Source organism: Hydractinia symbiolongicarpus, chromosome 4, assembly GCF_029227915.1.
Source record: "Hydractinia symbiolongicarpus strain clone_291-10 chromosome 4, HSymV2.1, whole genome shotgun sequence".
Classification (NCBI taxonomy): domain Eukaryota; kingdom Metazoa; phylum Cnidaria; class Hydrozoa; order Anthoathecata; family Hydractiniidae; genus Hydractinia; species Hydractinia symbiolongicarpus.
The window spans coordinates 5,977,817-5,995,826 of record NC_079878.1 but is presented as its reverse complement, the minus strand read 5'-3'; the positions used below and the strand labels follow the sequence as shown (position 1 = coordinate 5,995,826).

General features: G+C 31.7%; 2 protein-coding genes across 3 annotated transcripts; one reads left to right on the top strand and one right to left on the bottom strand.

Moving 5' to 3' along the window:
• Window positions 1-120: 120 nt before the first annotated feature.
• LOC130640958 (coatomer subunit zeta-1-like) lies at window positions 121-9,206 on the bottom strand. 2 transcript variants are annotated; one of them, XM_057447580.1, is made up of 8 exons: window positions 9,067-9,206; window positions 3,351-3,419; window positions 2,795-2,876; window positions 2,190-2,281; window positions 1,939-2,072; window positions 1,726-1,777; window positions 1,599-1,640; window positions 121-489 (listed from the first exon to the last, which is right to left on the bottom strand). In XM_057447580.1, the coding sequence occupies exons 1-8, from the start codon at window positions 9,082-9,084 to the stop codon at window positions 442-444; spliced, it is 537 nt and encodes a 178-aa protein (XP_057303563.1). In that variant the 5' UTR covers window positions 9,085-9,206; the 3' UTR covers window positions 121-441. The 2 variants fall into 2 exon arrangements, with proteins under 2 accessions (XP_057303563.1, XP_057303562.1); XM_057447579.1 differs by lacking the exon at window positions 121-489 and adding an exon at window positions 807-1,424.
• A 2,691-nt stretch (window positions 9,207-11,897) lies between these two features.
• LOC130640957 (charged multivesicular body protein 2a-like) lies at window positions 11,898-17,537 on the top strand. Its single transcript, XM_057447578.1, has 9 exons — window positions 11,898-12,059; window positions 12,739-12,826; window positions 13,513-13,617; window positions 14,370-14,420; window positions 14,770-14,841; window positions 16,398-16,480; window positions 16,599-16,653; window positions 16,967-17,073; window positions 17,236-17,537. The coding sequence occupies exons 1-9, from the start codon at window positions 11,980-11,982 to the stop codon at window positions 17,258-17,260; spliced, it is 666 nt and encodes a 221-aa protein (XP_057303561.1). The 5' UTR covers window positions 11,898-11,979; the 3' UTR covers window positions 17,261-17,537.
• The last annotated feature ends 473 nt before the right edge of the window (window positions 17,538-18,010 follow it).

Below are 18,010 nucleotides of genomic sequence, written 5' to 3'. Positions count from 1 at the left end.
TATGCACATAACATTCATATAAGGTCATCAGCTCATCCATGAATGATAAAGTAACTTTTATTAGGGTTTAATGACCCGGCGTGATTTCAACCTAACACGCTCATTAAATACAAAAATAAATATTTTAATTGCCTGAATTATATTTCTGTCCAAAATTTAACAAAAATAAAATTATGATTCAAATACACGTGCTTCACTGCCAAACAGTCGTGGGATAATTTAGCCTCAAGGAACACTTAAGATTGATTTTCTTGAAATAAAAAAGTAAATTTAAAATAATAAACTGACCATCAGACGCTTTCAGTCACACTTTAAAACTATAATTACGTAACAACAGGCACCGCGGTATAAATAATTTCTACACGTGGCTCATTCCTCCAGGAACGTTTTAAAAACCAAATGTTTCAACACCTTAAATGTATTATACACAGTCATATAACGTTATTTTAGCAAGGACCATTTCAACTGATCTTTCGCTGTTTGTAGCACCTAAAAGAAAAAGAAGATTTGACATGAAATACAGTTACGAAGAAACAAGGCTGACCACGCAATTACTAAGATTATATAACTCAATTTAAATTAACCAGAAGTTTCTTAGTCCAAAACAATAAAGTTTCTGGTGATTTTATTTATTATTATTTTAAAATAGTTTTTGCTAGAAATGTTTTAATTTTCTTTCAAATATTACATTTCTCATTAAAAAACAGAATTGAGGCTCTATGTATACATTTTCAGATAATTCTTTGTGTTTAAGGTCATCACGGTAATTAATTAATTAATGACATCTCTCTGTCAGCTAAGCAAGCAGCAGAGTTAAATGCTAATTGCACGGTAAAGGTTACGGCTAACGACTAGCTGCTACAGTTTGTTTATCTGGTGTGTGATCATAAATAACTGGACGGGAAAATGAATCAAGAGTTAGACTCCCTGCGTCGGACGACAACTAGTTATACGACGTAAAAAGTGACGAGTGTGACAATAACAGGATGTGTGTCTTCACAATAAAACTAGCACATAATTTTATGTTATTAATCTTTTGAAATTGCTGACACAGGCCCCTTTGTGTTAGTAAAGCAACAAAAAAGCGCTTAAAATTTTGAAATTTCCGTTAGGTGAAAACGTTCTTACAATCTCTTCAATAAACAATTTGACCTTCGCATCAGGTTATTGTGTATTAATAGGTATTAATTCATGGCTGTAAGAATGAAAATAATTTCTTATTTTGTGTTTGTTTAACGGATCTACATTCAAGTTTAAATTACTTTGGAAATGAATGTTTATTACATGAGGGACGACGGAAATGACAGACATGAAATGATGTGTGTTTAACTGGAGTTATGATGTTCTTACCAACACCAAATAAGGATGTGTGATTAGCTTTTAAGGAATTGTTTATTAAGTTCCGTCTTTGCTTTGCGTAGAACCTGAGAGAAAAATAATTTTTCTTCACCACACGTCAAAAATGGGACCGTTTTCTTAATAATATAGAAAAGTTAGTACAATAATTTTTAATAATAATGCTTCTAATAAAGATGTTGAAGCGTAGACAAAACCACCAAAGACACTTCCCTAGAAATAATACGCAGGTGAAAACATACCTGTGCGACTGTTTGTTCAGTTAAGGGTACATCCACATCGTTCTGAAATAAACAGTGAACGATTTCGATGTTTTTTTATAAGTATTACTAACAAAATGTTTTGCGAGACAAATGTTTAAAAATCTACCTTAATAGCGACACGCTGAATGATATTAGAAGAATCTGCTTCGAGTATCACACTAAAAAATTAAAAATAAAAAAAAGCAACAGACATAGGTATATCAAAACCTTGTTTACATTGTGAAAGTAATGAGTTAACGATTTTTTGAACTGACCTTAATAGTCGACAGTTCATGTAATCGGAACTTTTTATGAATCTTAAAAGAATTACAAAACATACCCTCCATCAACTAATTCGTCAATAGCTAGAAGAATAGCATCAAGATGATCCATCAGAAATCTTTTTTCAACGTTTTTTCGTAGCATCGTACTTACTGCGTCGTAAAACGCATTTAAAACGCTCACTAAGATCAACTAAACATAGCAAAAAATAACAGAATCAATAATAACTAAGTTGCGTCAATTCAAAATTAATTGAAAATAATGATGACATAGCCCATCACATAAACAGAATAAATAAATTTTACACACCTCGTTTTCAAACTGTGAACCCATAACATAGAAGTATAGATCAACGTTACTTCGATATACAACTGTCAAACCATCCAACATGATAATTTCAGCTGAAAAGAAAACAAGAGTAAACAAAACTTACTTTTCCTGGTTTTTTTCGAGGTATATTTTAATTTTATTTTTAACAACTTCAAGGTTTTCAAGTCACTGTCTTTTAAAAAATGATTCTATAATATGTGCGACTTTCAAGGTTCGGATGCACACAGTAAATACTTAGGTACACAATAAGATAATAAAAAAATACCCCAAAATGGCAGTACTGAACATTTATCTTGGGAAGTTAATTATTTTTAAAAAAATTGTGAACATTTATCTCAGGAAATTTATTAACATTTATCTCAGGAAGTTATTTATTTTAAAAAAAGTTGTAAACATAACATCTCACTACATGGCAATCTTTTAAAACTATAGGCACAGAAATGTTTTGGAAATATTTATTTTTTAATCTATAGGCTTTTTTTCTGAAAAATAATAAATGTCTAAAAGTTTGTCCAACAGAACTTCTTTTCATACACACATTAAAAATTAATTTTAATTAATTTTGTAAATAAAAGGATATTCACCGTTCTGTCGTGATGTTTTTTGGAACAAACTTTTCTCAAATTCTTTTTGTTCTTTTGTTGTAGGGAATGTGTCATCATAGTACTGAAACAAAATAACAAGCTACATAAGCAACAAGAAGAAAAATCCTTATGATCGTTTGTTCAAAATTTTTACAAAAAAGGCAAGTGCTGGTAATGTGATCGAAGTAGGTGGGTGAAAACCTAGTTTTTGTTTGGGGTTTGCATGACAAATAATCCATAACAAATTCAAAGATTTTAATGGATTGGCCTGCTATTCCAGATGCCTTCCACAAAATACAAACAGATTAGACCTATTATCAAGAAAGGTTGCACACAGCCATATAAAAAAAATAAAACAAAAATTTGTGTTCTAAAAAATTATCAAAAGTATGAAAACACTTTGAATTTTCTCTTTTTTAATTGGGACAACTTTAGCATTTTTGAGGTTGAAGTTTACCTATCTCATTGGTGCTAACTTATACCCTGCATTTCCATCATACAGCTGGACTCAATTTATGCCTTAATATTGTGAAAACGCAAATTGAAGATTGCTCACCCTTGATATTATACGATCTCCATCGTTATCCAGAATAGCAACCCCTTTGATTGTGTATAAAGATGCTTCCTAAGAAAACAATCAAGATACATATGAGTCACAAAAAACCTAAAATTTAGATATGCGTTCGCTTTATAACTAGAAAAAGATTATTCTTTTTGCTTCCTATATATTGCAAATTTATAGGAAATAAAACCAATTCTCTGTGTGGATATAAGCAAGTTAAAATAATAATAGAGCCTAACTTTCTTATGAAAGAATTATAACATCAACAACAATTAGAATATGTAGCAACTGAAGTCATACATCAATCTCTTCAGTTTAACTTTAAATAAAACATGGCAACCTCAGTACAATCTAGCTTCCACCAAACTTTGTTTCAAAGACTTTTGTGTTCTATATTATGTTAACATTATATCACATATTAGACCATGAAAACCAAATTATGAACCAGGTTGTCAATCTAAGTCAATTATCCACGAATAGCACCAGAACATCATGTAATGTAAACAATAATTTTGCAATTTTGCCCAGAGAATTGCTCTTTATTAAAGTCTTACCAGAACGCAGCCTAATATCCTTTGTACAAAAAATTATTTTAAGTGTCTAAAGACTTGTAAAAGTATGTGTTCTATTATGGTTAATTATTACATGTGACAGTCTAAACAAACAAACAAAGTAAACAGAACTGTGTGGACTTATTCACTATATTGTATCCAGCCCTGTGAATCTACGTCTGCCCTCAGCAATGCTGACCTGAAAACTGACCTTCATTAAATTGAAGCCAGCTTGTACATGCCACACTATATTCTTTCTACGGTTGGCATGCCAAGAAAATTAATTTATTACGTCTGCAAAACCAACCTTGTTTCACAAACAGCCCTTAAAATTAGTGTCGGCATTCGGCACTGCCGACGTAATTTACGAAGATATCATAGTTCCGACGACAAAAAAAATGTTGACGTAATTTTATTCTGAAATTTTTTAATAGCAATAATTTTGGTGTTGTTTGAGCTACTCCCACTCCTTACGACTACAAAATAATTACATTCGATTTTCAGTAAGTTAGGCCATTATCACTAACTAAAATTATTCAGGCAACAGAAATACTGTGGTGCCATTCAATTCGTTATAATAATAAAAAAAAATTGTATATCATATTAAAAAGAAGTCCAGAAGCTCTTTCTCCCACATGACACAGCAGGCAAAAAGTCAACCAAGCTCACAGTTTTGTTTGCAGAGATGTTCTGCGAGGACTCTAAGAATTGGGTCTCCTGTACAGTTTTGCTTTATGTTAAACTGTGCTGGTGACAAGAATTTTTAAAGCATGTCACCAGCAACATCTGCGATTACCATCTAATGATGCCCTAACCTAATGAGTTCCTCCCGAAACATAATAAGCCAGCTGGCAGTGAACTAATAACCTAACGAAGTTCACCATCCAAAAGGTATGTCAATAAGACTTGTACTCCATTCTTGTCATTGTCTTAGGAAATCAATGCATCGAATTTATGAGAGGTCTAGCCCTAATAAAAGGTTAATGACGAAAGTTATTGCCAGCTGAAAAATTTTACTACAAAAAAATATTGCTGATGCAATACTGACGCAAATCAGTTGAAATGTATCTTACGTTGGCAGTTTTATTGCCGACATAAAATAATTCTAATTTTAACGGCTGCAAATAAGTATCAAAAAGGAAACTTTAACGAGCTGTTACTGTTTCCATATTTTGCTCGAAGTTTTACTTGCTACTAACAAGATTCTTCAAGAGCACCCAGTGTAGCGTGTGTATTTTATCAGTGTCAATCAAGTTTCCTGCATTTATAATACGTTCGAAAAGTTGGGACTAAAAACGTAGCGAAGAAAATTAGCTTAATTTTTCCATTAAAAAAATCACCCAGGAGGAGTTTAAGTATATATATAAATGAATAACTTTTTTCATTTCTTAAAATTTAATCCATTTCTCGAAGAAATAAACGCGAAAACATGATTGATAAAAGAATTATTGAGCATTGGACACAACATTTGCTGAGTCTCAGGAACAGTGCATACTCTGTACTTGTATAACTTGTGGAACGTTTTTCCTGGTTGAAGAGAACAGCGATGGTCTTCGAGGGTTTGACTGAGTGCATCGCTACAAACTGATTTACCTGAGGTGAAATATATCACAATATTATAGATTACAATGCTTGATTGTTAATAAACACTCTTGCCACATGCAGTTTTTGTTGACAGGTAAAAGTAAAGTCCCTATAAGGTTCTAAGATACAACAAAATACAAAAAGAATATTTCCTTAGTTTTTAAAATAAATGCAGGACTATTGGGACAAAATTTTGACTTTTTTTTCAAAATGCGACACACACTTAAGAGCCATATAGGTATATGGACTTTGTATAATTTTCTGCCTAGCCTGCACCCTTGTAACGTTAGCTCAGGGTAAACTTTTTTTAATCATTCAATTTTATCTATATACAATTGTCAAACAGCTTCTGGTGTTGACTGATGTTTATTTTAATTGGTGATTGTTTTTGTGGATCCTAATTAGGTGTTCATAATAATAATAATAATAATAATAATAATAATAATAATAATAATAATAATAATAATAATAATAATAATAATAATAATAATAATAATAATAATAATAATAATAATAATAATAATAATAATAATAATAATAATAATAATAATAATAATAATAATAATAATAATAATAATAATAATAATAATAATAATAATAATAATAATAATAATAATAATAATAATAATAATAATAATAATAATAATAATAATAATAATAATAATAATAATAATAATAATAATAATAATAATAATAATAATAATAATAATAATAATAAATATTTAAAGTGGCTAGCCCAGAAAATCACAAAAACCTATAGTTAGTGGATTGTTTCTACTGGGGGCCACTAGAACAAAAAAGAAACAAAAAATGATAAACCTTAGACTGCCTCAGCTCAATCAAACATAGTAACATTTATAATCTGTGAAAATTGAAAAGAAAAAGAATAAAAAACAAAAATTAAAAAGTTAAAAAGTGATCTCCATTAGAATTTGCCAAATACATTAGAGATGGAAGTCTTAAACGAAAGCAGACTTCCATCACAGGTCACTTGGTCTAGAAGATTATTCCACACTTTTGCAGCTCTAAATGGGAAGGCTTTTTTGCCAAATTCCGTGTTGACCAAGGGAAGTGTGAACCTGTTTTTTGAAGCTCCTCTTGTTTAATGATTATGACAGTTTTTTGTCAAAAGGAATTTTGAGCACATGTAATCAGGAGCAATGTGATTCATGGCTTTGAAAACTAATATGGCAACGTTTTTGATAAGTAAATTATTCATTGAATATTCCCTCTCTTTCCCAAGAAAGGTACGGACACATTTTAATCGTTTTTCTAGTTTTCCCAATCTACCTTGGGTGGCACAAGCCCATGCCGAGGAGCAGTAGTTGAAATATGGCATGACAAGTGCATTAATTAAAAGGTTTTTTGTGTGAGGTGTTAAACAGGATGCAATGGTTCTAATTTTAGAATATTTAATTAGTATTTTTTTATTTATGTCATTAATGTGCTTTTCCCATTGCATTTTTTGATCAAATGTTACCCCAAGATATTTAACTTTTTCGCTCCTCTTCAAAGGAATACCCATATAGTTGATAGTTTTGTTCTCAACTTTTTTTAACTGGCTGTGGTTGCCGAAAAAGATTATTATCCATTACCCAAATTCCATGCTCATATTCGCATAAAGTTAAACATGGATTTTTCACAGTAGAAAAAATACGCTTTAATTTTAGCCAATTGGCAAAAATAAACCAATCTAAAACCATATTAAAGATTTAAATGCAGAAAAGAAAAAGAGCCTGGAATTAGCCAGTCTTGAATGGTTTAAACAAAGCCATCCATACCCGAATTGCCACGCAAGGAGGGGGTGTATTTGTTTATTTAAAAAGTATCTTCTGTATCCATCTTGGTTCGTTTATCTTTACCATACGTATATCCCAGGTAATGATTGTGAATTTGAAATCAATGCAGACTTGTTAAAAACATTGGATGAATTGAAAAATATCCATTGCAGATATGATAAATGTGTTTGAAAACATTTGTATTATATTTTTCTTTATTAATTGGGTCTCTGATATTTCACACATGATGTATTTTTCATGTGAACCTTGTTCCCAGATTTTCATTCTTTATAAATTTTCATTGAAATCTGGAAAACAGATTATTTTGTCCTTAACGTGGTCATCGTTGGCCATTGAGGCAGTCAGAAAATGGCATAGGTTGTACATTTAGAATGTAGCTAATATCATTGTTAAATCTAAACCTAAAAAGTTTATAATCTTGTATATACCACACATCAATAATTACTTGTATCTTTATGTTTTGTGGGCTTGCCATGCTTGGGGTAGGGGGTCTATTTTTTTAGGGGCCTCTGAAATTTCTTTGCGGGCCCCATTAGCGGGATATCGGCGCTAAGATTCAGATCCCCTCCCCCTCTCTTTTATCGGATTTCCATCTGTGAAATACACACATTCGGATAAATCTTGGAAGGCTCAGGGACGTGTTTCGTAGATAAAAGTTATCGGAATTACACCTGAGATACAGACGACGGTAAACTGTGGTACAAATTCCTTCACCCTAACAACAAAGAATTTTCAGGCCACAAACAAATTTTTGAAATTTCTCAATCCTAAGCGGATTTTTTTTTTCAAACTTCAGGCCCTCCACCCCTTAGCGGCGATATCCCGGTAACGGAGCCCAAAAAATTTTTTCGAAGGTCCCTTACAGTAAGGGTAAACACCTAATTAGGATAGATGACCTAATTAGGCGAGTCGTTTAGTTAGGCGACGTGATGTAGTTTAATTAGGCTACCCGTAGTCTAACTAGGCGAACGTAAACTTTCTGTTGCAAATATGTCGAAATCATTGCGTTTCGCACTACAAGTTTTATGTGAATCAAATCTGTCCACTTTGCAGATAATTTTGACCAATTATCGTCTTATTTGCATCGGTAACTTATGGCCCAAAACTCGTGTGGCACTATTTGTTGTTTTAAATAATGGATTTCAGCCATTCACGCCGCAGGAAAAAATTAATGTGGCTGACGAAAACGTCACCTAAATAGGCAACACTTAACCTAATTAGGTTATATATTTCAATGTAACATAATTCTTAGTTGCACGAACATATCGAAGGACAAGTGACAATTTTGGAATCATATCATGGTCGCGTAGACTATCCATTCTGAACAAAGATTTTTTGCGATTTTTTCTTAGGAATGTGTGAAAAGCCATTAAATATTGTAATGTCTTAACTAGGTTACATATGGCCTAACTAGGTTACAATGAGTCGCCTAAATAGGTGGTATGCCCTAATTAGCCTACTGTCACCTAATTAAGTGTTTACCCTGACTGCCTTAAAACATCAAATTGACGTTTTGCATGGTAACTTGAGTATGGACGGCTCCCCTAACCACATACGGCATTATAATGGCATGCTATTTCACTTCATAATGATGAATGTAATAACAATTAATCTATTTACTGATTCGCGATTGGTTTAGATAGCATCGCGTAGAAAGGGGCCTGTGAGAATTGGGAAGTTACTTCTGACATGGAAATAAAACTGAGAACTGCCTAATCTTGCGCTGGGGCTTAACAGGTAGCTCTAGCTAGCTAAAGTTTAACAAACTGCTCTTACCAATATTTTGTCATCCATATCTAACACAAGTTATATTTAGTAATTATTGGCAGCTAGCTATATAAATGACTTTAAATAAATAGCTAAATGTTCTACCGCAGTCGCTACGCCATTAATGATTCGTGGAGTATAAAGATGTAGCCGGCACCGAAAATAAAAGTGCTTGATTAACTGACCTGGTAAATGCAAAACTTGTGTAAAAAATTTTAGGTTAATCTTAAATTTAACATTTTTGACATACTTTTCCATGTTTTTAGTGATATTTTATTCGTTTGAAATTTTTATAATAAGCTTTGACTGCATTTTTAATTTAGAAAAGTTTGGTCTTTTAAATGTAAAATGAATGACCGAATGTTCTATTTTTGGAGAAATATGGTACCTTTCGAAAACATTTCCAAAACATGGAAATAAAACTGAGAACTGCCTAATCTTGCGCTGGGGCTTAACAGGTAGCTCTAGCTAGCTAAAGTTTAACAAACTGCTCTTACCAATATTTTGTCATCCATATCTAACACAAGTTATATTTAGTAATTATTGGCAGCTAGCTATATAAATGACTTTAAATAAATAGCTAAATGTTCTACCGCAATTATTATTATTATTATTATTATTATTTACTAGGGTCTGCGCTGTACCAGAAGACAACTCCCTGCAACATTTAACAGCCTACACATTGTGCCATCTCCCTAAATTCTCTTACATATGACTTGCTTGGATTAAGCAAAAGGGTATGGTAATATTCACTCGCCCATATTGAATCAATGCCAAGGGGAATCGAACTTCAGTCTCCTGCCCAAAGTACGAGAGTTATAACCACTAAGCTACGACTCCACATAGTTAAAACTTTAAGTTATGGCTCCACATAGTTAAAACACCAGTAAAATGGATGTTTTGTGTTTATATGTTTGTGTTTCCAAGTTGCAACGCCACCCTGTCATGTTTTTAGTAGTTATCTGTGATCAGTGCTTGTTAAAATCATGCTTGACTTAGCTAGCAGCATCAGGAAAGAGTAATTAGGTAACTTTTACAGCCACTGATTAATACTTATGGATGACTTGCCAATAAGTTTACATCAGTTTAAGGATTTCTGGTAGAGGTGACGACTCACTGACAAGGCCATAATACCTGTATACGTCTGTCCGTCTGTCTGTCACGCAAAATGGTACCTTAGCTTCGCAAGTAGTGAGACGCACGCAATGCGGTATAAAAAGGACCGGCAAACCTGTAGATTTTTCCACAGGCTAACAACTAGTATATATATATATATAAGAGGAGCTTGAGTAACTTATTGAATTAAATTTCGCAGGTTTCTTCTGGTAACTCTCGAACTTTTCTGAAAATTTTTTTGGACAAATTACTGAAATGCAAAGCAGTGCTTTCTTGGACTTTGCTGCAATAAAGACAACATTTTAAGGCAGCATAAATTTTGTTTGTGACTCCGTATTAAGTCTATACGTATTTTTTCATTGAATCAAATGAAGCCTTTTTGAGTTCTCCCTGACAAACTCTCAAGGTTGTTAGTGATACCATTGCAGTATATAACTGCCGTTATGTTTTTAGTCAAAGTTGTCTGCAGTACGTTTGGGATACAAGGCTTGATGTCCTGTCGTTATTAAACAATCTTTCCCCTAGGATGAAGTAATGCTGAGTTAAGCTCTTTGTTTTTCGGACTTAGTAAGTTCCCGTAAGGTTCTAAGATCCAAGCAAGCAAAATTATTTTTTTCTACACAGGCTTTTTTCGGGTAAAATTCCAATTTATTTATTTAAACCGCTTGCCTTAAGACAAGCTATTATTGCACAAGAAAATATTGCAGAAGAAAAAATTGTGGAATTAATGATTGTGAAATTGGCTAATATTTTGTGGAAAAATTCATGGATCATTGCTTTAATTCACAATTTTAAATTTCCGCAATTTCTGGATTGTATAACCAATTCGCAATCTTTAGTTACACAATCCTTTCTTGTGCAAACTTTTTTTTCACTTAAGGTAACTCGCCTGAAAAACTCTCATGTTTTTGTCAAAGTAGCTGCCAGCTGGTTGAAATGGCTACTTTAACCCTATTTGGTCCAGGGTTTTTTTAAATAGAGAAATCGGATTACTCACGTGACTGAACATACAGGAGAATTCTATTTGATGAAACAAAGTCGTGTTGTAAGTTTCAAGTCCTAAGAACAACCCTAACAAGAGTTATTATATTTTCCTGTTTATAAGGATTTCATAAGGATTTTTAGGCGTAGTTTCATGTAATAGCCAATAACTAAACCTCTGAGAGGTATGGGACCAAACAATTTGGCATTCAGATGTCTAATAGATATATAATAAAACTCAGTAGGTATCATAGCCATCACATAAAGGAGTTATAAAAAAACTGTCGGGGGGGGGAAACATTTAAGTTTAGCATAAGTGCTGATTATTATATCTTAAAGGTCTTGAATTTGCATTAAAATGTTATCAAGAATAAAAAACCAAGTGATGTTGAATGTATTCAAAGAGTTTGTTACTCGCAAAGAGCATTGTTATTTTATTGAGACATGAGATTGTTAAATGCTAAAAACAGCTATCAGCGATTTGTTGCTAATTTTATGAAAGACCTATCATATTTATATGAAAGGGAAAAAAGTTGTTTTGTATGGTATGGTTTCCAATTTTTGCTGTCATGAAAATGATGATCTTAAAACAGAAGTGCTTGCCTAAAGAATGTGCTGATTCTGCAAGAATTCATTTTTTTCATTGGATACATAAAAGGGCTTAATTATGTATTGTGTTTTAAAAGAATATACCTGCCAAACAATTTTTTGATGTAGCAAACTTTTCATCTACCTTGTATATATTTTTAATTATTATCCTTTTTAGATAATTAATAAAAACACTTTCAAAAATAACATACACCTTACCATTAAATTATATATAAAATGGAATTTTTATTTGGTAAAAAGAAAACTCCTGAACAGATGTTAAGACAGCATCAAAGAAGCTTGAATAAAGCAATCAGGTAAAAGCATATTATTTCTATATATTTTTCATCTATTCCTGTGAGTACGCATGTGTACAAAAAGTATAAGAACTTTACTTCATAGAAATTAGGAACTCTCAGTTTAAATGTAGGGAAAAATGTACGCAAACAAACTTTCATGAACCAGAGATAAAAGATATTTTTAACCGTTAGGAAAATTTACTTTATAGCCTTTTGCATGTTATTGTCCAGAACTATAGAAATATGCTCGTATAGTCATTTTTTCCATTTTTTCCAGACAATTAAAACAACATTTTATTTGGTATTAACTTTTGTCTATTTTGGTTGTAAAACTAAAATTATCATAATGCAAGGCTATAATTCTGCACTTTACCGCAATATGTTTAATAACCTTTATGCCTAAAAAGGTAAAAATTTTCAGCTGGATTATTTTAAAGAAAAATGAGTTACATTTTTTTTAAACTTATAGTTTTTGAAGTACAATTTAATTGTTACTAAACCCCACCCCTGCAACAACTGTAATTCTCCATGCATATTTCTAAACTATATACATGGATAGTTTGGAACCAAATAGAGAATTTTCAGTAGATAACAGAACCCATATAATATAATATGAAAGTTAGAATTTGACAATAAATGCATTTTGTCCCTTGAAAATAATTTTAAATAAGCGTTGTTGGTTTCTTTTATTTCATAGGGATTTAGATAGAGAAAGGACAAAGATGGAGAATCAAGAAAAGAAAGTAATAGCAGATATAAAGAAAATGGCGAAAGAGGGACAGATGGTAATTATATACAGAACCTATAATAAATCAATGCATTGTTTTACCTCCTACAAAATTTTGTTACAAATTAATTAATTTGTCATAAGACAATTGTTAATTGTGCATAACAACACTGTAAATTATACAGGGCAATAAAGTGTTTTTACATTTGGCCTACTTAGGTAATTTTGTTAATTATTTGTTTGTTATAACCAAAGTTACGTAGAAGAATATAGGGTTGGTCGGTCGCCGAAATAATTTTTATGGCCAACTTACAAAGAAACTAAAATATTTCCATCCATGATGAGGAAGATGTGTTGCATGCTTAAATTAAATTTTGCACGTGATATATATCCTTAGTTATTAAAATTACAAACAATTTTCTCTATTAATAAAGTCAAATTTTTAATATTGGCAATACTCTGTCAAGGTTGGTTTAGTTATGTCAAACAAAAAATATTTAAAGACAGCCTTAGAAGCAGCAAAACAAATATAATGTAAAATACTCGTTAGCCCATGGAAATTCCACAGGAATTAGCTCGTCCCAACAAAGTCAATAAACATGTCTCATGTTTTGTAGCTTGAAATTTCGTGATTAACACGATTCGCTTTTGACTTACATCCAAAATACGGCCATTATCATAGGAAGAAATATCTACTCTCATGCAACTACTAATTAGAGGTTTAAATTTGATTTCTTTTTTTAGGATGCAGTCAAAATAATGGCAAAAGATCTTGTACGTACTAGAAGATACGTTAAAAAGTTTATATTAATGAAAGCAAACTTGCAAGCTGTCTCATTAAAAATACAGGTAAAACCTAAACTTTTCTGACTATTATAAGTACTTGCTATTTATTATATTACTGTTTTATTACTGATAGTCAGCTTAAGAAATTATATTTACCAACTTTATCAGAGTACAATCTTTTCCAGCTTTATAAGATTCATTGAAAGACAACAAGTGTGTCCTTATTAATGCTGTTACTCTGTTCTTTTTTGTGTGTAGATGTTTGCTTTAAAAGAGAAAATATTCAAAATAGTATAAGCTTTAATAGAGCGAAAATATCTAACATCTTTTAACATAAAATAAGGTTACATCTTTTCAAATAGATTATTAATTATAACCCTTCTGGATCTACACAATCTAATTGTAAAAATTTCACAAAAATCTGAACATTGTTGGGCAGACTTTTGCACAATGACCATTTCAAAAGTTTTCACAAGATACACTATTCCAAATGTCTATCTGTTTTGAATCCATTCTTGAAAAAGAAATAATATACATGATATATCCTTATCTCAAAAGCTCTCCTAAAAAAATTATAGAGTTTAATTAAGGCATGCCCTCTAATAAATGAAACAATTCACCTCGTGAAACAATTGACAGGGAAATAAAGGTTGATCTGTATACCAACTATGTTTCAGATTGGTAAAATTAAAAAAATGAGGACACTGATTTCAATTTTTTAGGCAGTGACAAAGACAACTTTGTTGTGTAGACAACAAAAGTGTAATTATTTTCGCTACTTTTAATTCAATGCTTTTATGTTTCACAACATTTAGACTCTCCGTTCGAATAATGCAATGGCTCAAGCTATGAAGGGATGTGCAAAGGTGATGTTTTTTATCTTATTGTTCCTCCATCTGTATTATAGTATCAACTCTATAGCGACTGATAATTTATTTGAATGGAACCTTCTTTGCTTTAGCTTTTGGCATTTGCAAATTTTTCCTAGAAATTTATATGTTTTGTAAAACTCTATATAAACATCTTCTAAAAACACCAAAAGTTATTTTGGGTCAGCCAGCCAAGCAGCTTTAAAATAAGATTGTAATAGTTTCTCTCGTATGAACTAAAGAAATAAATTTCTAATGTTGTTATATAGTTGATTGTTAAGTCTAGCTAAAATCCTGTTAACAATCAACCAACAGTTTATTTTATTAAACATCTACTTCTTTTTAGACTATGGCATCAATGAACAAACAGTTAAAGCTACCACAAATACAAAAAATTATGATGGAATTTGAAAAGCAGGTATTTTTTATTATTAAGTATTTGAATAAAACATATTTTTATTATATTTTATTATGTTTTCTTTTAAATAACTCCCAGGAAGAAAGAAACTTATGATTTACTTTCTTTAAAGCTATAATCCTGAAAATAATATTTGGAAAATTGTCCATTTTTCAGCCCTTTCTTAAAATAGAAAAACATCATTACTTGGTAGGCTGCGGAAGTTTTAATTTGGCAGGGGTGTAGCCCGAGTAACCAGGTCAAAAGTGTCCAGATTATGGAACAATCCACTTCATCACCTGAAATAGTCCGAAATATGATCGAATTAGGGAATGCTGACATCAGCCGAAATTAAAACGCTTCAAGATTTTGGACATCCTAAATTGGCTGTAAACTTTGACAAGTTCGCAGTGTCACTTGATAAAAACGGCGTTCCTTATTGCTTGGTGTTGCGCCCTTCCTTCCAAATATATTATTTCCAAGGCTTTGAGTTTACATCAATGCAAATAAAATTATTCTTGTGTAAATGTTAAATTCTTGCGAGAAGGTTTTAACCTTGAGTTTACATCAAATACTATATGTTAAGAACAAACATTTACTTTCATAGTGTTTATTATAATATGTTAGCATCCCTTTCACTATGCATTTTGGGATATGCCGTAGAGGATATTTTTAATGATGGGCATGCAACATAGGAAGAACATAACATGCGAATAATGGGACTGATCACACGAAGAATCCTTATTACATGCAAATAACATGATTTTGCACACATTAATCGCATTGATGTGTGAACCTAGCTTTAATGTGCATTTTTGACACATGAGATCTCACCAAGTTATTTGTAATAAAAATCCCTCTTTTTTAAAATCAGCTCACTGATATACTTTTAGGTTGAATTTACTATACCCTAACAAAGTAGGTTTTGAAAGTAATATAAGCGAATTTGAAAACAAACTTTACTTTTAGTGCAGAAACTTTCGCAGACAGAAATGATCGCAAATTTAATGCATGTTTTGCGAGCTTTAACATTAGCGGATGAGCCATATTAAAAGATTTCGCGAGCTTAAATTTCCTTGAGTTACCAATTTAATTTAAAAAAAATAAGGATTAAAACTCAAAATAGTTTTTTTGTCAGAGTATAAAATTGAAACTAACATATAGACCATCCTTGGCAAGTTTTTTTAACTATCGTGAATTAAAGAAAAAACTTGTTTGCTTTTATAAACTTTCGCAAATCAGTGCTCTCAAAACATTTTGCGACATGAACTTGAATTTAGCCGAAATTTGCGAAATTTTCTGCCCGCGAAAGTGGCCGACACCTCTATTATGAGCACTTAATTGACAGTGTGTGCTACAGAAAGGTTTTACTATAAAAATAGACTCATCGAATCTATATTTTGCAAAACACGCTGTAGCCTTAACCTTATTGTGATAAAAAAAATCTCAAAATCTCAAAATAGAGTGGCCTAAAGTTTTATTAAGAGTTCTCCCGATAAAATGTTTTGACGATTTTAAAAAAGCCTCAACCTATTGATTCAGCCTCGTATTCAAAACATACCAACATTTATTTCTAGTCTGAGATCATGGATATGAAGGAAGAAATGATGAATGATGCTGTTGATGATGTGATTGGTGATGAAGAAGATGATGAAGAGAGGTTACCATCTTGAATTATTTTTTGACTTTTAATTTCTATCCTCTTTAATTCTCCAATCATTGAGGGACTAACTACACTGGCAATATTTGTAACGATATTTCGTTTCTGTTATTATTAGTGATGCTGTGGTGAATCAAGTTCTTGATGAGTTGGGTCTAGGTTTAACAGATCAGGTAAGAGTCATATAACGTATAATAGTTAAACTGTGTGATCCAACCCCTGTTATTGCAGTAAAATATTTCTAACTTTGAGTAGTTTCTATTGTCAGTAAGTTTGGCCAGCCTGTCCTTGTTTTCTTTTCTTTTTTACACCTGAATAAAGTTTTACACAAAAGATATATTATTAGTAAGAATTATTGGGCATGAAATTCATAAATCATGAATATTCCAAATATCTCTGTACACGGGCAGAAAATATCTTGAGACCTTCAATAAACGCAAAGCGATTCAGATTAATTGTTTGTATGATGTATTGCTTTTATTTCAGCTATCAGAGCTTCCATCAGCGGGTGGAAAATTGCCTGCAGGTCAGAAAGCAGGACAACAGCCCATCGCAATAGGAGCGTCTGATGAAGATGCTGATTTGCAAGCCAGGTAGTTATAAAAAACATCACCAAGATTTATTTATCTTAGGTCGTGCGATCGTCACTTTATGCAGATAGCGTATAAAATTTATTCTTTTCTCTCTAAGCCACTCTCTAAGCCATGATAACTTTAATGCCTTTTTATTTGCATATCGGATTTTTTCTTGTTTAGGCTTGATAATTTACGCCGAGAATAAAAGTTAATACAGAAGTAAATGGTTATTATTTCAAAGAAAAATTATTTCCTACTGTTTAATGCGATTGAAGAAACACCTGACTTTCTACATTGATTACTGCAAGAATTCGATGTCAATGAACTGTAGCGAATTGCAGTATATGATATTTTTTCTTCGAACAAATTTTCTTCCCAATGTTCTTTGTTGGTCACTTCCCAAAGACATGATTCTGGTTAAATTGTAACTTCATTTTTTTCTGTTGTATATGATGTTCAAATTTAAATGCTTTTATAAACAACATGCTTTATTTTTATTTTTTGTTACTATTTTGTTACATGTTTTTTTTTGTGGGCAGTATAAGGAACCGATATTGAGGTGATTGAGTTAAACCTTGATTATAACATCGATTTTGTGTCAAATCAATACCTTACTTAAAGTTCTAAGGGTTAATGTTAATTGGAACCTTGTTCGTCAATTCCTCCTTTTTGTCGGTTATATGGAGGTGTTCGCTTTGAATGTCCACTGTTGGAAGGTTTCACTGTCCTTTTTATTCTGCAGGTTACACAGTTTTTTGTAACTATGCCTTTTCATGCGAAATATATATACACACATATATATACATAATGTGTATTACACACCAGGCTGAAATATCGTAAAACATCTCCAAAGCCTTAACAAAAAATCAGTCCTTGCAAAAAAATTGTACTACCAAGTTGATTAATTTACGCGAAATATTTTAGCGAGTTCCAAGAAAATACATTTCGCGAAAAT